At 41.9% G+C, this 21,058-nt stretch overlaps 1 protein-coding gene across 1 annotated transcript in view; it reads left to right on the forward strand.

Moving 5' to 3' along the window:
• Nucleotides 1-21,058, forward strand: part of SLC45A2 (solute carrier family 45 member 2) — a 191,010-nt gene that overhangs the window by 43,934 nt on the left and 126,018 nt on the right. Inside the window, exon 3 of the mRNA XM_077462888.1 lies at nucleotides 4,591-4,913. Within this exon, the coding sequence (XP_077319014.1) occupies nucleotides 4,591-4,913 (323 nt within the window). The remainder of the gene's footprint in view (nucleotides 1-4,590; nucleotides 4,914-21,058) is intronic.

Raw genomic sequence — 21,058 nt, forward strand, 5'->3', positions numbered from 1 at the left:
TGTTAATACTGGCCACCCACGATCTCTCAAGATACCCGATGGCATGCTTGTGGTGGAATGCATGTTTTGAGTGGATGTGCGTTCCACCTGCCATTTCTGGCTACTCTCAAGTCTCTTCCAGTTTTGACACATCCCACCCCCTTCAAGCAGACGGCCGTTTCCAGCTGTGCCTGGCTGTAAAGGTCAGTGGTGTGTACTGATCCTGATTCACTAAGACAAAGCGCCTCTACCAGGTGTGTGGGGGTATCTTGGGCTATCGGGCATCAGTGGCTAAAGTTTGCAAGGCTGATACGTGGTCTTTGGTTCATACATTCACAGGGTTATACAAGGTGGATGTCCAGAGCTGTGGAGGCTGCTGCCTTTGACCGCCATATGTTAACGGTGGCAGAATAGGTCCTTTTTAGGTGGCAGTTTCTTTAATTGTGTCTCCTCCCCCCTCACGTGTATTGCTTTGGAACATCCCAGATAATGATTAGAACCTGCTCTGTGTCCCATTGTGATGTGCAGAAAATTGGATTTTTTTTCCCCCTACATACTTACCTGTAAAACCCTTCATCTTCTTTTTTTTTTTTTCATGCGTACCTGCTCTCTTTCTGGGAATTGCTTGCTATAAAATTGAGGCACTTCTTGTATAAGAGGGGTTATATAGAGGAGGACTTCCTGTTTGATCTGCCATTGTCCATTCACCTACATGTGGCGCATAACCCAAATGGTAATGATTTATAACCTGGTCTGTGTCTCGTTATGTACGATAAAGAATTTTTTATTTTATTTAACATCAGCGGTATAATGTAGAACCCTCTCAGGTTGCTAGGATAGTTAGGTCAATTTTAGTTCTGTTTGGCTCCACTGTAATCAGTGGAGAAGTTTGCGATTTGCTTTCGACTGTTCTGGGTTCCACTGGTTGCAGGTTGATTTTTTTCTCCCTGCCTTCTGGAGGGTTCCAGAATGTAGTGGGCTGGAAAGACAAATTAAAAACCTGAATATTTGTTGCATCAGCCAATTCCTGGGGAAGGGTGCCCAGTAGGTGGCTGAGGAGTGCATAAATAGTCGGAACTGAGGTAGCCCTGTTCTTGTCCAGGAGACGTTCCCAGCCCTAAGGGCTGCTGCCCTTCCAGGCAGCCCAGCTAAAATTCTTCCTGTGTTCACCGAGGTACCAGCTTCTGCTCATCTGGGGGGGCCTGCTAGCTGAGATTGTTGCAAGTATAGAAGAGTTTTCGCTGAGCATCCAGTCTGGAAAGTTTACTAAGGAAAGTCAGTCGGATATTGGAAGGTGGCATCAAAGTATCCAGGGACAGAATTCTGGTTACTACTGCTGAAAACTCTTGTGCGTTAAGATAAAACTTGCCTGGCCTGAGACATTGCATATGGCATTGAAGTACTCTTCATGTTTGGCATCTGAAGGGGCTGTTCTTGGGCATAGCTACAGAGTGAAGCATGTCCTTTTGTTAATGCTCAGGGTTTCTGGAGTATTCCATGGCTCCCTACGTCCTTTCCTAATTATTCAGCAATACATTTGAAAGAAAATCAACCGCTAGATTGTGGGGCCTGAAGAGTGACTGTTGCTGTGTACCTGGCTGCTGCCACACTAAGCTGGAAAAGGAACCTGGGGCAATTTAGAGGGCTCTTTTGTGGGTGAGCGCTACAATAATAATATAAACAATAGTTATATATGACAATCAATATATTTTTTATACCAAAAATCTCCTTACAGGTGGGGAGGTTTTACCTGTCTGCTAGCAATCTTTTTACACTCCATTTCTAAGTACTATATATCCCATGGTACCAGCAAAATACAAAATTGCTGCTCTAACACAAAAAAAAGTGATAAATGCAATATATGAAAAATCTAAATAAAATCCTCAAAGAAAGAGTCCCATAAGTGATGACAGTCCAATGATGAAGCTTATAAATCACACCAAAGGGATGAAAGAAATCCAGTGTTCAACATAAATCCAATATACACTTTGATTTTCACATTAAAAAAAGTGAATCACCCAGGTGTGCCTCCACCATATGATAAGAAATGGCTGCTTACCAGAGAAAGTGGGCTCTAATTTATAAGCATCATAAAGGCAACATGGAAATCTCAAATATTCCCATATTGTAAAAAGGGCATGCCCCTGGTGAACTGACAAACCGCGTAAGCCGGAGTCTGCTCCTGATGTCATCACGTTGTTTACAAACGCATCCAGATTGTTGCCAGCTGCTTATTGTTTTACCAGTGCAAGAACATAGTTTTGTGACTCCTGCACTTCCTTTCTACCTCAGCCGCGGCCTGCAATGTCATTTCCTCCTTCACACAGCTGCCTTCTGGGACCCATTGTGTCCCAGAAGATGGGCCATTTGGAAATCACCACGCGACTTGCTCATGCTCAGTAGGAAACTGGTGATGAAGCCTGCAGGCTCCACTGTCGGTTTCCCTTAGTTACAATGGTGGCGCCTGCACCTGAGCCAAGACCTCGGGGGGGGGGGGGGGGCTGACATTGTGTGCTCCCTGGATAGATAAGTGTCCTTATTAAAAGTCAACAGCTACAGTGTTTGTAGCTGCTGAATTAAAAAAAAAAAATACAAATTAAAATACATTTACGGCTGGAACACCGCTTTTAATTTATGATTTTAAGTTGTAACTATATATAAACTTTATCTTCATGAATTGATGGCTAACATGGTACAATACTTTATCTCATGCTGTAAACAGTTTTTAGTATTTTTGCAGTGTACCAAATAAAAGCCTTAAATATAAAATTCAGGTGTATGTAAACTAGTCAGTGTTACAGTAAAGTTAACCGAAGCTGACTAATTTTGACCTATGCATCTAGGCATTTATGACCTCTGGGCACGAAAGGGCTAAATCACAAGTTTCACATTCATTAAAAATACATTTGTAATTCTAGCAGCATCTGAATAAACGCCAATAAAATGTTACCTTTTTACAGAAGAGAAGTCTTTTTCCCAGCAATAGTACCTGCAGCACTAGAGCAGTAACTCCAAAGCTTGTCCCACAAGACTTGATTTATACCAGGTAGAAAAATAGACTCTTAACCTGTCAAATAGATGAGAACCCTATTCCTCAAAGGCCTACAGCATCACATATAGCAGAGTAATATCCTTCAAGTGAACCTGTCGTGAAAGAAGTACAGTAAAACCTTGGATTGAGCGTAACTTGGATTGAGAGCGTTTTGCAAGACAAAATGTAAAATGTGTTTTTATTTTTTTATTTTTACTTGATCAAATAGCGATGTCTTGATTTATAAGAGTAGCATCACGTCACAACTGAGTATAAAAGAGAAGAGAGGCGCCTCGTAAGTGTAGCTTACATTTAAGGTTACATTTAATGAAGGTACAATATTTAGAAACGCACATGGTTGATGATTAAAAGAGGCATCCAGTGTAAAGCTGTCCAAATAGACCATCCTCCGCACTGCCATCAATGTCATCCCTTCCAAGCTGTGTTCCACGGGCGATTCAAGCCTTGTTTTCAGATCGCTAGTGGGCAGGGGCGAAGCACATTAGGTTTGCTCTGTGCTATAAATTTGATAGAATTACTTATCACTGTGCTTGATCTTCATTGGCTAAAAACTCACTGAAGCCAAAACATCAGCACGACAGGCAGGGAATTGTCATTCTCCAAAAAGTGGTCAGCAGTGGAAACCTTTAAGCCTTTAAGACCATACTACAGTGAATGGTAATGCCATTGCCTTCATCTCTAAATGGAACTGAGGTTTTATTGCATTTTATTTAATATTTAATTTTATTTAAAGCCCAACTCTAGCTAAAACTTATTTTGGATAGTCGGGAACATTAGGAGCCTTTCCCAGGGTTTCGCCATCTGTTTCGCCAATTAATCGGGAGCTATACAGTATGTCAGGACGGGAAATAATGAGTAATTTCTCCAATGGGGTCACCTATTGAAACACCTTTTTTAGTATGAGGAAGATTTAGAAAATGTTGTTGCTGTCTCTGCCTTCTAGTCTCGCCCCCTATTTCTTGTATGAATGTTACAAGGACAGGTGAGAAGTCTCCCCTGTGGTGTCACAGACAGGAACGAAAGACAAAAATGTAAAGAAATAAGGAAATCAAAAAATTTAAATCCTAAAAAAAATCAAGTAAGATTGAATAGGGTCCATCCAGCTCAACCTGCTATTTTTCACATTATGTGAACAAAATGGTAAACCATACCTCACAACTTTGTGAGGTGTGAAAGAGGGACATATTCCAGCATAAAGTATACAGGCAAAGGACATTCCCCTACGATGCCCCTAATAACGTGAACTATGGAGAGTAATGCATACAAAATGTATGATTTAACGCCCAAATCTTTTGGCATTTTTTGTTAAAGGTTTAGTGAAATATAAAATTCTGACCAAAAAGAGAGGCCACTAAGGAGAAAAGAGGGACAGATGGGCTTAGTTCCAAAAGACTGACAGTCCCTTCATATCGGGGCAGTTGGAAGCTATGGTTAAAACTATTAATGAAGAATATAAAAAATGTCCAGGTGTGTTGTGTGTTTGTTTTTTTTTTTTTTTTTTTTTTTTTTTCTTTCTTATGCCTAATCTGCACATATATATTATTATGTTTCCCAATCAGGACTCGGAGGAGCACTGGGATATCTCACAGGTGCCATTGACTGGGGCTCTACGATTCTCGGAAGGCTGATGGGTTCTGAATTCCAAGTCATGTATTTCTTTGCAGCTTCATGCTTCATGGTGCTTCTTGTCGTACACTTCTTCAGCATTCCGGAGGTTCCCCTAGTAGAGGACGACAAATCCGAGTCCAAGCCCCTCATGGCGCACAATGGGCTAGGTGCATACGGCTCTATAGACAAAGCACAGAACAGAAGTTTAAAGATGGCAGATCCAAAACTAACATCTTTACCACACATAGATGATGATGAAGAGGAAGACACAAAGGTATGTTTGTATAAATAACACCTTTCATATAAAGGCAGTCATCTTGACTGCTTTGATGTTCATCTAACTTTTTGAAAAGGTTCAGGCAACCCTGAAAAAATGTTCTATTCAATCTCATTAGAGGTAATATATCTTGTGCTGTCCTGTCAAGTTATCCTACTGTAGAGGTCCATATCCTTTTGACCAGCCCTGAATTTGAACTTGTGAATTTTTTTTAAAGCCCTAGTGTGTGTGTGTGTGTGTGTGTGTGTGTGTGTGTGTGTGTGTGTGTTTTTTAATCTTTATGCAAACACTCTGAAATTGGATGTATAAGGAAAAAGACAGATCTGGCGCTATACCTTTTTTAAAATTGAAGGCTAGATGGAAATTAGAAAAAATAATAATAAAAAATAAATAGAATGAAGAAATGTGTGTACTTATATTATTTGGCCTCTGTTAGTGAAAAAATAGATAGACGTCGGTGTGACGAAACTAGTAGGGCGTGGCCACGCGATGTGCACCATTCAACTTCAGCTGTAACAACAACAGGACGTATTTTTTACTGCCATTTTATTGCATATTAAATGTGAGTACAAACCCTGTTATTTAATAAAGTTCTGCATATTGAAACGATTTACACTATGGAGACTCCTCTTCTTTGTTGAGAATCAAAACGGAGTACCCCCAGCGGATGACAAGTGAACCCCCAGAGATCCACATAGCGGCACAGGGGCTTACACTGTGGAGGCTATATCACCCCTGCAGGGGCAGGGTATCTGGTGAGGGCATTACCAATTTTTTGTCACGCACTGGAATGATACTCAGCATTTAACCTCACATCTCCTGCATGAACTGTCTGTACAAATCTTTTGGGACTTTGTGGAAACTTTCAGTGCTTCCTTGCACCTGTGCATTTGATGATTTATTGATTACCTATGAGATACCTTCACAATTTAGCACTTTTTGATACATTTGTCTGTATTGTCACGAATTAATATTTTATTAGCACCTCAGAGTAAGGATTGCACACGGGGGGTGTATATGTATGTATGTATATGTGTGTGTGTGTGTGTGTGTGTGTGTGTGTGTGTGTGTGTGTGTGTGTGTGTGTATATGTGTATGTATATATGTATGTGTGTGTATATATATATATATATATATATATATATATATATATATATATATATATATATATATATATATATATATATATATATATATATAGTTTTTTTAATAACCTTTCGCACGGATATTATTATATTTTTTTTCTCCCAGGATTGGTACAACTTTGTAAGGACACAATTTGATTTATATATTTTTATTTTCCACTTTTATTGATATTCTACATACTTGAATGCGGCTTTGATAGGTGTATTCAACCACACCTCACAAATACACCTCTATTTTTCACTAATAGAGGTCAAATAATATAAGTACACACATTTCTTCATTCTATTTATTTTATTATTTTTTCTAATTTCCATCTAGCCTTCAATTTTAAAGGTATAGCGCCAGATCTGTCTTTTTCCTTATATATCTAATATATTTCCATCCACGTGGTGGTGATATCAGGCAGAGGCAGCTCATACCATTAATATACTGTTTCTACCCATAGCGCAAACCCCCCCCCCCCCTTTATATATTTTCATACTCTGAAATTGGAAGTTTAAAAATATTGCATGCATGCACAACTAAATTATTCTGTATGTAGTCTGTGATTTCTCCAGATGTTCTCCTAGCTGGTGCAGGCACAATGTAGGACCTGGGATTCTCAATGTCCTCATGGGTTCATCTCTGCTGGCTGAAGTGTCCAGAGGTCATATGCTTTCCACCACTCCCAGGGCAGAACAGTGTGGCCTCTTCCAGTCCTGCCCTGTGTTCCCCTTTTTCATTTGTTGACCGCTGTATTTGTTTTGTCTTTAGAAACAAGTAGGTATTTTCCAGATTCCTAGCAAAGAAGCAACCCTAACACTGAGAAGCTATTTAAAACCAATTCCATAAAAAAAAGCCAAAAGCACTCCTTTTGCCATCCCCATTGATTGAATTTGCTAAAATGATTGCTAAAATGATTGATTTTGCAGAAATCTTCAAAAATGAGAACTCTGTTTCAACCATCTCTATTGAGGACCACTATAAAAAGCCCTCTCCATTTTCTTGTTGACATGCGATTTCTATTATATGGACATTCTGCTTTTGCTGTGTTTGTTGGATTGTTTTGTGTTCACGGATTCATTTTTCTTGTTCTTAAGAGCTGGTGTGTAAACTGTTCCTGATGCTAAGTCTCCTTGTCTAAACCTGTTATCTAATTTGAGTTCAGATTAATTGGCATAGATGTATGAAATTTTGGATGGCACTTGCCGTCTGGGAGGCCTATTACCTGACTCCCTATCCCCACTGTGGGTCTTGGAGTGGCAGCAGTGAATTTATTTATTCTGTACTTACCCATAGATCTATACACTTCTGAAGGAGTGGAATAGAATACAAGAAACAAATCAGGTGGGACTACCTATTTCTAACTGCTTAAACAATGTGTGGAGTTTGGTGGTTCTATATACCATTCATGTAAGATCTCCATATGCTGGATAATAAGACAATCAGGTTTTATATGTTGGTTTCTTTATACTATGATGTATCCATTATTGATTTTTATGAAAAATGTGTACCAAATAAAAATTATGGCTAATGGGTGCCTTAAAGATCCATACTAGTTCCTTCTGTTTTCTACATGTTATGTGATCTTGATGTGGCACCATACCTAGAGCCAAATAAAATTAGATTCTACTGCATAAAACCAAATCCCACAGAGAAAAGTTTTAATCATTGTCTATACCCGATAGGACTGTATGTCTTCAAACTCATGGGGGGTAGAAACCACAGGTCTTTTATTAAACTTGTGTTGCCTTTTAGATACAACGCAGGACATCTGCATTTCAAAAAATTATTTTCAATCTTTTTAAATCCACAGTTTTCGGTAAAAAACTACCTGGTGAGCTTGATATGAAGTTCATTGTTTAGAAACTTCTGTTATGGGGTGGCAACTGTTCTTTAATTGTGTACTACCCAGTCACATGCGCCTCTGATGGTGACTACAAGCAGCCATGCTAACACATTGCACAGACCTGGTCTACCACCACTATTAGGAAGCCAATCAAGAGCAATGATACTGTATGTACTCTGTGTTGGAGTAAGTGCATGTAGATGTGAAGTAGCTGAAAGACTTTGTAGAAGATCAGTAGCACTGAGATGCAAAAAGGATGCAGAAGCGGTGAAAAATGTATTATGAAAGCAAAAGTCAATTTGTATCATACCGTGCTTTAAAAACCAAATGTTCACAAGTTGGGATATCCACTAAAATCCCAGTTGCAAGCAACGTCTTCTGGGCTTTGACACAGCACAAATATTCTACCTCTTGTCATCCGACAAATTAATCCTCAGTTTGTTTCCCATTTGTTTCTACATAAGGGCATTGAGTCCCTTTTTGGTTTTTGATGTTGTGTGTGTGTGTGTGTGTGTGTGTGTGTGTGTGTGTGTGTTTTTTTTAAAGTCTTTTTCACATCTAACACAATACTTTTACTGGGCTTGGGATTCATGTGTCCATTTTATGCAGTGTAATGCACTTTCCCCATTCTATTATCATTCAGTAGGTAAGGAAGTTTAGGCTAACCCTAAAACTACCAGTACTTCTACAAATGATAGACTACTTTAGATTGTTGTGGGAGGGCTGTGAAAATGTAAAAGAACTATTTAAAACCAACTATCTGCAGTTAAAAGTCAAGACCCCATCTAGCTGAAGAGATAAAATGCGTTCTCTGCATAAAATGCTGCTCTGGGGTCTCGTAGTAGCCAGTCAAAGCCTAGCCATTGGCCACATGGAAAGCTTGTTCTTTCATATCTGGTGGACATGTTAGAAAGTGCGAAGATTTTGGATAAGGGTTTTATAATTTTATTCATACTTTGACAGGGACGAATCTCAAAAAATGAACAAGCCCTCTTGGGACCACCCTGTAGTGGAGGTTCCCAGGTACACGAGATGACTAATTTAATTTCTTTCAAAGCTGCAAGAGTTGCTATTGCCAGGTCTTAGTCTTTGATAGTCCCATTTGACTTGGTTAAGGCTAAATTATCCTGGCTAATGAATAACAAACGACTTTCAGCTATCTTAAACGATAAAATGGAGGGTTTGAAAAAACGTGAAACCCATGGATCAAATATCTCAAGCGGAACACCTAGTGCACTTTTGGCTCTTCAACATCTTTGGCAGCGTAGCTTGATGTTGTTGCACAGTCACTTTTTTGTTTTTCTCTTTTCCTCCTCCCCTTTTTTTTTTTTAAAGAGAAATCTATGTGCTGGAGATCAATATTTTTGTATTGAAATGTATAGGGCCTTCTGGCCAGGGATCTGCCTGAAAAGATATGTTCCTGGATTTTGTTTACTCAATCTGTTCTTTATATTTTGTTGTGGACCTAATGTGCAATTCAGATTGGCAAACATGCTTTTGCTCTTCTATGGTAATATCCATGGTTGTGTTTTTAAATGAGCGGTTGTAATTTTTGTTTCATGTCTTTGAAAAAAATGTAAATGATTGGAAATGGAAGTGAAGGCCAACCAGTCACAAGCTTTATTTACATTTTAATCCTCCTTTTTACAAGACCATAGGACCAATGCGTATAATGTCATTTAGCAGGCTAATGGAGCAACATGTTTTTGGTCAGATTTTATGGATTTGGGTTGCTCTAATTTTTGGGGGGTTTTTTTTGTTGCAAAATCAGTGCTGTAAGTACAGAAGGGGTTGCCTTTTGGCATCAATATATTCAATGCCTAATAAGGCAAGTATGGTATTCTACAGATTAGGTCATGGGCATTAGGTTAGCTAGTGTTGGGGTCAGGGCCTAGGGGATTAGGTTTTAAAAAAGACAGTCTCCACCGAGCATTTGTAATTTGTTAGGCCAGACCTTTTCCAATGTTCAGTTGTCCTTTTCCAGCATACTATTTTTTTAATTAGGTGACAAGAATGGAACGTGGAGTGTTTCTGTTGCTGTAGCCCACCCTCTTGGATGTCTGACATGACAAGCATCTATAAAAGCTGTTTACTAAAAGGCTTTCTGTAAACAGCTTTTATAGAAGGAGTTTATTTGAGCTTGTGTAGACTTTTTTTGTGAACTTGTACAAGTATGCCCCCTATAATAGAAAAGGTGTTTTTGTCCAGAGATTGGGCTCAATAGATGCAACTATGAAGTTCATTCAAAATATTTTTCAAATCAGATTTCTGTTTGAGGAGGTGAGTAAAAATCCAAAAATCGGATGAAAAATACCATTGTCAGGTCACCGGAGCCAGGTCACAGATGCACATCATTGGAGTCAGGAGTGCACTGCTAAGGTAGTGGACCCTACAGCTGACTGCTGCGGATGGAGCTTTGGGTGGTTCAGGAAAACTGACCCACTGGAGCGCCAACACGGATCCCACTGGGAACTAGAGCATAAGATTCCTAAGGTGTGGAGTCTAAGAGCCAGCAGGTGTTCACCAGAGCCTCTAGTGTTGAGGATGGACTGCGCTGCAGCTGGCCCCAGGTTGCGGCCCCCAGGGTCTCCCAGCTCACAGTAAGCTACTGGAGGACAGAGGGGAAACGGCAGACCAGGACAACAAGACATAGTCAGGAGATAAGTCAAAGATTGGGGCAACTAGCAGACAAGGTTTAGACAAAACATGCCAAAGGTCAGGGTAACAAGCAGACAGGTATAGTCAAAGAACAAGCCAAGATCGGTGAACAGAAACAAATGTAGAGCACATGGCAAGAAACACAGAGGAAGTCAAACATAAAATGATGATTGGCAAGGCTTGGCTTGCAGTGCACAGGTTAATATAGTGTTCCTAGTTAGATGCTGGGGTGGAGCCATGCTTGAGGGGAAATTACTTAAAGGGATTGTAAAGATAAAAATTTTATTTTTTAAAAATAACAAACATGTTATACTTACCTCCACTGTGCAGCTCGTTTGGCACAGAGTGGCCCCAAACCTGCTCTTCTGGGGTTCCTCGACGGCTGTCTCTGCTTCCTCCCTCAGATGCTTCTCACTTTCACGTGAGCTCGCTCGCATGGTGAGAAGCATCTACGGGCGCGCTCCCATGATACAGCCGGCGGCTATAGCCGCTCGCTGTATCACGCGGCCCCGCCCCCCAGCGCTCCGCGTGAGTGGATGTGATTGACAGCAGCGCGAGCCAATGGCTGCGCTGCTTTCCATCCATCCACTCCATCCATCCACTCCAGCCAATCAGCAGCCAGGCTGAACGGTGGAAAGGATGTCGGGGGACGAGCGCGGGACTTTCGAGGGGTGATGTAAGTAAAACAGGGGGGGGCTGGGGACTGTCGGATGTTTTTTCACCTTAATGCATAGAATGCATTAAGATGAAAAAACATTTACCTTTACAACCCCTTTAAGCATACAGGTGAACAGCGACTGGCCTCTAAGCTGAACTTCACAGAAAGGTGTGCAAACAGACACTACTGCAGAGTCATGGCAACCGCTTTTTGAAGCTATTTTTTTTTAGTAATTTTAAAGCTATTTATTTTAGTAAGCTCTCCATTTTCAATATGTGACTAGCATATGAAAAAAAAAAAAAAGAAAAAGACGAGCTGTCGTCCGATTTTTGGATTGTGTGTACGGGCCAATAGACAAAAGCATGGCTGTGGTTATAGAAAACTGGCTAAAATACCGTATTGAGGGAGTAGTGATTTATTGATTGATGCTAAGCATGATCTAAGGTTATTAGTGATGTAACCCAAAGTTCAGTGTTGGGAAAATGATGTAGAGTTTGGGATTTAAAGTATAATTTTTTTATTTACCGATGACACCAAGCTATAAGGTCCTTCCTGGAAAAGACCAACTCAATGCACTATTTAATTGGGCATCTATGTGGCAAGTTACGTTTAATGTTGATAAATGTAAAGTTATGCACTTGGGAACTATCAATATGCATGCATCATACATTCTAGGGGGAGTACAACTGGAGAAATCAATGGTGGAATAGGATCTTGGTGTTCTGATAGATCACACTTAAAGTGTTATCAAACCCAGGACTCTGCATTCACCATGTCTGGTCTCCCACAGTACACAGTACACAGTACACAGAACATGGAAATGCAATCGTTTTTAGTAAATCTTAAAGGCTAAATACCTTTTCTTATCAGCAGTATATAGCAGTCTTGTGACTTCTGTCAGTTCCTGGTTAAAGCTTGTAGAAGGAGTTTTCATACTACACTGAGCTGTTCTATTAGGATCCAGGACCCCTGACCCTCTTTCTGGACAGTGCTGATTGGCCCTGTGCAGATCGCATGCACTCACCCAAAAAAAAAACTCTCCAGCCATGCACACCAAACTGAGCATGTGCAGCCTGACTCCAGTAGCTGTCTTATCCAGACCTGTTCTGCAGTCAGTGGAAGAAGAGGAGGATCTGCACATACAGGATAAAGCAGCCTTTTTACGCAATTATTAAACAGGATTTATATAGCGCCAACAGTTTGTGCAGCGCCTGACATTAGTTAGACATTAGTTACATTACAATTTGGCACAAGAGGAATCGGAGGGCCCTGCTCGCAATGCAGAGTATTAACCCTTTAGGTTCCACAGTGACTATAACAATCATGCATTACTGCGTATACGGACTGATTTTACTGTTGAGGGTTTAGTAACACTTTAATAATACCAAGGAATGCCAAGCTGCAATATCTAAAGCTAGCAAATAGAGACATTTTGCCCCTGTACAAATCATTAGCAAGACGTCATCTGTAATGAGCAGTTCAGTTTGGGGCACCAGTTTACAAAAAGAATATCGTAGAAGGGCAACCAAACGGATTTGAGGCATGGAGGTGCTCAGCTATGAGGAAAGATTAGAGGAACTGAATTTATTCTCTTAAAAATAGGTGATTAAGGGACGATATGATCAACCTGTATAAATGCACAAGTGATTCATATAGTGAACTTGGTGTGGAGTTATTCACTTTCATGTCATTACAGAAGACAAGGGGGCATATTTTACAACCTGGAGGAAAAGAGATTTAACCTTCACACATAGTAATCGCTGTGAAAGAACTAGTTCTGGCTAGCTTAGCTGATTTGTTTAAAATAAAGACCTTGACATTTATAGGTAATACCACTAGGGGTAGTTGGTCCATTTTGGGATATTTTTTTTTTTGAGGCCCCTTTCACACATGCCGTATGTCTGTATTTCATCCATCCCTTTGCGGATGAAATACGGACGTACATGCATTCCTCTGGGATAGCGGGTGTCTGCGGATGAACATCCACAGATACCTGATATCGTCTCTCCGCAATGGTCCAATTCTGCAGACGGAGGAGAATCCTATTTTTCTATCCGTCTGCAGAACGGATCGGATGAACATGGACAGACGGTCTGTGTTCATCCGATTCCCCCTTAGAGGAGAGCAGAGATCTGACAGGGCGGTCCCTGCACACTGTGCAGGGACCGCCCTGCCATCCGCCGGCTCAGTGGGGATAAACGGAGCGATCCCTGCTGAGCAAGTGGATCATCACGGGGCGGATCATTACGGATCTGTCCCGTGTGAAAGGGGCCTTAAGGAGTTTTTGACAGAGGTGAATTCATATGCATACCTTTTTTAAGTCAGCCAGGCCTTCCATAATTTGGCTAGAGGTGATTTAGCTCCAGATAAACTGCTGTAATAGACAGCTCTTCTTAAAGCGGGAGTCCACCGGGACTCCGCGTTTTTTTTTTTTTTTTTTTTTTTTTTTTTTAAAGCCAGCAGCTACAAATACTGCAGCTTCTGACTTTTAAAATAGTGACACTTACCTGTCCAGCGCGCCCGCGATGTCGGCACCCGAAGCCGATCTCTAGATCGACACTCGAGTGCTGCCGCCGCCATCTTGGGTATGGGAATCAGGAAATGGAGCCTTTCGGCTTCATTTCCAGGTTCCCTACTGCGCATGCGCGAGCCGCGCTGCGCAATGAGGACGGTCCCCGCTGCCTCTGGGATCTGTGTGTTTCCCAGCAGGCAGCGGGGCACTTGCGGGAAGGGGCGGGCACTTGCGGAAAGGGGCGTAAGTTACGCCCCTTTCCGCAGAGAGCTATCCCGGAAGTGGGTGCAGTTACCTGGATTATCCAGGTAACTGCACCCCCCTCCCCCCTGAAAGGTGCCGATTTGTGGCACCGGAGGGGGGGAGGGTTCCGATGAGCGGAAGGTCCACTTTAGGGTGGACCTCCGCTTTAAAGCTACTGGATCAGTGAAGTAAATATGTAAAAAAACAAAAACAAAAAAAAAATGCCCTCTCCAAAAAAAAAAAAAAAAAAATTATTCAGGATTCATTTTATGTGCACACAAATACCTTGAACTCTCCTTTAACAAAAAGTTAATTAAAAGATCTTCCTTTATTTTTTGACCAGGAGCTATATAATTCACTTGTTTAGCACAGAGTAATTTTGGTTCTTGGCCTTGAATACAATCAAAAAAATAAATGTGTTAGTTGGGGACGCCTTTTTGCTGCTAGTCAATTCTCAATGCAGTCGAAGTTACAAGTCCTTTTTTTTTTTAAATATTCTCAAGAATCGTATTAATAACTATGCATTAAAATGGTATGCAATAGCTAACCAAGGACACATCAGGCATGCCTTTCTTCTTCTTTCCCATGCCCTTCAAATAATATTTAAATAGGCTCTCTGTGTTCTATACTTAAGGCATGGTAAAACATTTAATAGCCAAATCCGCCACTGGACATGGATGCCACATTTTTTTAAAGTCCAGTTCAACAGCTGTGGCCAAATTTTTGAGACTGATACAAATATAAATTTTCACAAAGTGCTGGCTTAGTTTTTATGATGGCAATTTGCATATACTCCAGAATGTTATGAAGAGTGATCTGATGCTTTGCAATTTCAAAGTCCCTCTTTGCCGTGAAAATAAACTTAATCCCCCCAAAAAATATTTGCACTGCATTTATGAAGAACGCTTTAGGGCACCCAAGAAAATCCAGCAAGTGTCAGGACTGACTCTTAGGCCCCTTTCACACTGGGGCGGGAGCAGCTTCGCCCGTAAAGCTGTGCTATTTTTAGCGCCGCTTTACTGTCATTTTAGCGGTGGTATGTGGACGCTAGCAGGGTGATTTTAACCCCCGCTAGCAGCCGAAAAAGGGTTAAAACCACCCGCAAAGTGCTCCGGCTTTAACACTGGAGTGAAAGGGGCCAGATTTTTTCAGGCGCTATTTTTAGCGCTGTAGCGCCTGAAAAAATGCCCCAGTGTGAATGGGGCCTTACAGTTGATTCACCTGCGGGATCAGGGCACCACCAGTGCAGAGCTTGCTCAGGAATGGCAGCAGGCAGGTGTGAGGGCATCTGCACGCACAGTGAGAAGACTTTTGGAGTATGGCCTGGTGTCAAGAAGGGCAGTAAAGAAGCCACTTCAGCAAAGAAGCCAGGAAAAACATCAGGAACACAAAAGGTACAGGGATTGAAATGCTGAGGACTGGGGTAAAGTAATTTTCTCCGATGAATCCGCTTTCCGAATGTTTGGACCCTCTCACCAACAACCAGACCGATGTCATTCGGACAGTAACTTGTGTAGCAACACTCGTGCAGCAGATCTGCCGTCTTGATCTACCAATGTGAAGCTTGGTACACCGACTGGCAGGCAACCGGAGTGGTGCTGGATGGATGTCCAACCGCAAACGGCAGTGCTAGGCCCCTCAGGTATGGGTTGGAAGGTGGTACTCTGTGTGGTAGGCCCCGACGCCTCTCTCTATGCACGGAGAGGTCCGTCTTGCATCTGGCCCAAAAGGAAGACCACCCTGCATGGGCTTTTGCTTTTTATAGCTACTCCCAGAAATCTTCCTAATGGTAACAAGATCCCTGGGATGTGTAGTCCAGGCACATAATCATGCAAAGCAAATATCTGACAGGAGAACTACTCATCTTACAATCCTTTTTGTTTGGCACACAAATATGATGTCACCCGATACACTGATCTAGAGGGACAGACGATGCTTTGAAATACCGGCGGGTACGGTACTTTACAATTGTAGTCCATATTGCTACATTCATAATATTAAATGTAGCGGACTCCTTGACTTCCAGGGGCCTGATGGTGACCCCCAGAGCCAGGGAGAGCTGACATTCCCCCTCAGGGTGCAGGTTACTGGGCATAGTGGGTGTTATGCAAGGTGGAAAGATTGAGAGCCAGTTACTTTTAAAAATTAAGAAAGCTTTTTATTTCTCAACAGGAACGGTGGGAGAGAGGGTTACGGCACAGGACACCCATGGGCAAATGCAATGGCAAATGGATAGACTCTACAGACATAAATAGAACTAGGCAGACAGCAATAAAGAAGAGGGTCTGTATCTTGTAGAAACTGCTGTCTCCTATAGCAACAACTCCTCTCACAGTAATCCAACTGTAGATCTTCAAGTTCAGCTTGCAGTAACCCACTGGACTTCTTGGACTCTCCGCTACCTGCTGGATCCCTCGGGCTTAACTCGCAGCTACCCACTGTATTTTTCAAGCTTCACTCATGCTACCCGCTGGACCCCTCAAGTTTTTACCCACAGCTACCCGCTGCACTTCTCTTCAACCTTTACTTACAGCTACCTGCTGTACACCTTCAAGCTTAGCTCACAGCTGCCCTCTATATTCTTCTCTTCAAGCTTTACTTACAGCTACCCGCTGTATTCCTGGCGGAGTCTCGACTGAAGCTTTCCCACTTGCATCACTGTCCCCGGCTGGTGAAGCATACTCCTTCAGAAATTCATTACTTTTAGACTTGCCTCCGGCAACAGAAGTGGTTGTCCCTCTGGCAACTGCTTTTTCTTTACCACCAGCAATGATCAGGCTCCCCTCAGGCCAGCCTCTACACACATTGTTAGGCCCCAAGCTTAAGACCTTACCTCTGCTGTTGCTTCACACACACACACACCCAGGCCGTAGCCCGGGTGGAAAGAACCTCGATCACCTGACTCCTTCCAAATAGACTATCCCAGCATGCTCAGCGGCCAAAGAAACTCCTGCTGATTGGTGATTATCTGCCCATAATCTAAATTCACTGTAATCTATCATTCTAATACCAAAGGCAACCGTGCCACCTATTGACAGAAGAGATATATTGCAATAAAACTCAAGCTTAGGAAACAAATCAGTTGATTAAAGACTACAAATTAGCCAAGCTAGTTACCACCTAGCACAACTAAATTTTACTAGCAGCCCTGTTTAAGACGAGGATGCTACATAAATAAGAAATCCAACAGGAAGAGAGGGCGGCCAGAAGGGTTTGTGGCCACTTTAGGCAGTAACACATTCGCCTGGCAGAAATGGCTTGCCAATATTCGCCACCTATAAACCACCCCATATGTGACACCGCTGCCCACTTAAATCAACTTTGGTATCATTTTGGCACCTTTTTGAAAAGGTGACCAAAATGATGAGCCATGTCAGTGGGCATTAGTCATACAGTCCCTCTTGTGTTCCTCCTGGAGCACACATAGACTATGCACATGGAGCATCAGAAACCAGAGGAAGAAAAGGACTTCCTTCTATCTTGGGGCAAGCAGGAATTTTTGCCTACTGTCTCCATTCCTGTGACTCAGGAGGAGACATTTCACACCCCATAACCTCGGGAGTTGTTACATGAGTGAGGTGAGATTCTTAAGTCTATTTTGGTGCTCCAACACTCAAAAATATGTGGCCATTTTCTCTGGTGATATACTCTAATATTCGTTGCAAGATGAAACCTGCCTAATCTCTAACTCCTTTTATTGTGGTCTACCCATGCTGCTTACAGACTGCCCAGCCACTGTGCATTTTTTGTGGCTATTGTTTCTCAAATACACTCTCTAATTTCTGTTTCAAAATAAAACCTGCCTCTCTTCTCCATATCATATTGCAGCCTGTAACAAAGCTGCGTACATACTGTCAATCTACTTTTATTGTGGTTATTGAGGTTGATTTATTAAAAGCTAAGAGGCTGTTCAAAGTGCAAGGGAAGTCGCACTTTGTGAGGGAATTTGCCCTGAGCTTAGTGAATGTGGTGAAGTTTCTTCTTGCAAAGACCCAGTAACCCAGTGGATGCTCTATTGGAAATGTCTCCAAGTCTGCTTTTGCCCCTAGATATTTCTGCACCATGTAATGCAGACGCTAGCGATGGTTGCTTGAACCAATCAGACCTTGACACTGAGGACTGAAAATTAGTTTAAAGGCATCGGTCAGCCACCCACCTTCTCCACTGCTCTTACTCTGACTGAATGAAGTTGAGTACCAGAAAATTGTAACCTCCCAGGTTCTGAAATGCATTGCACAAACCTTTCATCAAAGCCTCCTGAAGATGTTTCATCCTCTGCTCTCTCTGTGAAGGCAGGATGAGTTCTGCAACCTTACCCTTGTAACGTGGATCAAGAAGGGGTTGCCAGCCAGTAATCCCTCTCCTTGATACCACAAATCCTAGGGACCTTTTGCAGGCTTTGCAGAATCAGGGAGGCCATGCAGCATAAGTTTGCAGAGGTATTCGATTCTGAGTCATCTGGGTCACTAAGGATCACATGATCCGCAAAAACATCCTCCCAGCCACGTACAGCTCCTTGGGTTTCTGGGGACTTAAAACCATTCCTTGAAGACTGCTGCCGAGTGTTATCCTCCACGTCTATGCTGACACAATCCTCCTCCTCCTTCCTGTGTGTTTGGTGGGCTCGCAGGAATGCTATCTGGATAAAGGGGGCCTTGAGAGGTAAGGAAGTAATCCTCTTCCTCCTGCTGTTCTGCCTCAAGTGCCCTGTCCATTATTCCACAAAGTGTGTGCTCCAACAGGAAGACTAGAGGGACAGTATCACTGATGCATACATTGCCGCTGCTCACCATCCTTGTGGCCTCCTCAAGTGGTGACAGGACAGTGAATGCATCCTTGATCAGTAGCCACTGGCGTGGCAAAAAGAAGCTAAGCTCCCCTGACCCTGTCCTGGTGCCATACTTGCACAGGTACTCGTTGATGGCCCTCTGCTGTGTTTGCAGCTACTGCAGCTTTGCCAACGGTGAGTTCCACCAGGTGGGCATGTCACAAATGAGGCGGTTGGTGGGCAGGTTGCATTCCCTCCCAATGTCAGCCAGCTGAGCACTGGCATTGTATGACCAGTGGAAATGACCACACACTTTTCTGGCCTGCCTCAGGAGATCCTGTAAGCCCTGGGTACTTGCTTAACAACCACTGCACCACCAAATTCAAGATATGTGGCAAACATGGAACGTGGCTCAACTGTCCCTGTCGGAGTGCAGAGAGAAGGTTGCTGTCATTGTCGCATACAACCATTCCTGGCTGAAGCTGGAGTGGGGTCAACCACCTCTGAGCCTATCCCTGCAGAGCCTGTCGCCTAAGCAGACCAACTCCAGCACCGCTTGGCATCTTTTTTGCCTAACTGCTTGCGTAGCCCCTTGAACGCTTAAGGGACACCGCTGGTTCAGAGGACAAATCTGCAGAAGAGGCCATAGAGGAAGGAGAAGAGGAGGGGGTGGAGGAGAGGGCTGTGGCAGAATCGGCACCTAGCATTTTGGAGTCGTGGTGGCGGAACAAGCTCCTGCAATACTGAACCCTGTCCTTCATCCTTCCCAACTTCCAGCAGAGTTACCCAGTGCACAGTGAAGGAAAGGTAACATCCCTGCCCATGCATGCTGGACCATGAGTCAGTGGTAATATGCACCTTACTGCTGACCACACTGTTTGTTTGTTTTTTTGTTTGTTTTTTGAGTTGAAGTTGAAATGAATTGCATTGCAATGTTGCTGTATTTAAGATGAATTAAATTGTAAAAGTTCAAAAATCTATTTCACATCCAAAATATGTGGCACCGAAATACGGTGTCTTTTGACTATGTCCATGACAATTGCACTGTTTTATAACACCACATACATACCAAGCATCTTTAAGGATTGTGTTTTTTTTCCATTGTGTGTGTAGATTTCATTTTATTTTCATTTATCTTTTATTATTTTTTATTTTTTTTTGCCAAGCCCTTTTGACAATAGCTTGCCTATTACCATTGAAAATGACCTGAATTTAGTATCACAATTTGTCCCCATAAACTTCAATGGGATCCACTGCTAAGTTCAGGTTTTGCTAAATTTTAACAGAATTTTATAGCCTCTGTAAAACAAAGCCGGGCTGATTCACCAATCACTTTCCGGAACTTGGCTCATATATTGCATCATTAGAATTACTGGGAAATATAAGATATTGTAAAGTGCCTAAACTTTTTTTGCATCTACCAAATGCTGAAATATCAATTTTTTTGAGAAGACTGATCCTTTAAAAAATGTTTTAAAGAAGAATATTACCAGAAATTTTGATTAGTTTATAAAAATATAACCTAAACTGCACATTAATTGGCACATTCTGCTAATGTGCGTGGGCTACCATAATTTCCATTGGAATATGTTTGAGGATTAATTATAGAAGCCATAATTGCCCAATTATAAAGCATTTGTTTGACTCCAGAATTCCTGCAATTATGCGCTTTTTTTCTTTTATCTCTCAGCATTTTCGTTGAGGAGAAATATGTGAGCACTGAAATTGACCTTTGCTGTACATTGTCATGTAATGTCTCTGCACTCTGTTACTGTGTAATTAAATGTGCATTGTCTTTTTTATAATGCCTATAGAAAATCACCTTGTGCTTTGGTCAGAAAAAAACACTATAAAATGTATGCGTTTAAATCCCTTCCAGCCTACAGTCTGTATATTATACCTCAACATGATGCCCCATGCTGAAGATACATTCATAAACATTGAATGACAGAATAAGCTACCAACGTTCATGCCACCTGTTGGCTCAGAGACGGCACTATATTGGGTAGTGGTTCTGTGGTATTATACCATAGCTATCCAGGACCAGCATGGTTCCCAATCACGTGATCAATATGATATTCAATCATAGTGATCACATGGCTTCATTTAGAAATGAGCCAAACTGGACATCTAGATTTAATGACCTTTAGCCACAAAAGGAATGAAGCATCTTAAAAATGAATTACAGCAGTTGACATTCAAAGATCAATTTGGTTCAATTTGTAAAACAATTAAATTTGTTGACCACCGATGTCTGATTACTTCTTTTTAACCAGCTGGGCAGGATCTTGGGTGTGCCCTGTATGCTCAAAAAAAAAAAAAAAAAAAA

This window comes from Lithobates pipiens, unplaced genomic scaffold (assembly GCF_037356315.1).
Source record: "Lithobates pipiens isolate NorthernLeopardFrog02 unplaced genomic scaffold, aLitPip1_a1.2 Scaffold_3, whole genome shotgun sequence".
In the NCBI taxonomy this organism is placed as follows: Eukaryota; Metazoa; Chordata; class Amphibia; order Anura; family Ranidae; genus Lithobates; species Lithobates pipiens.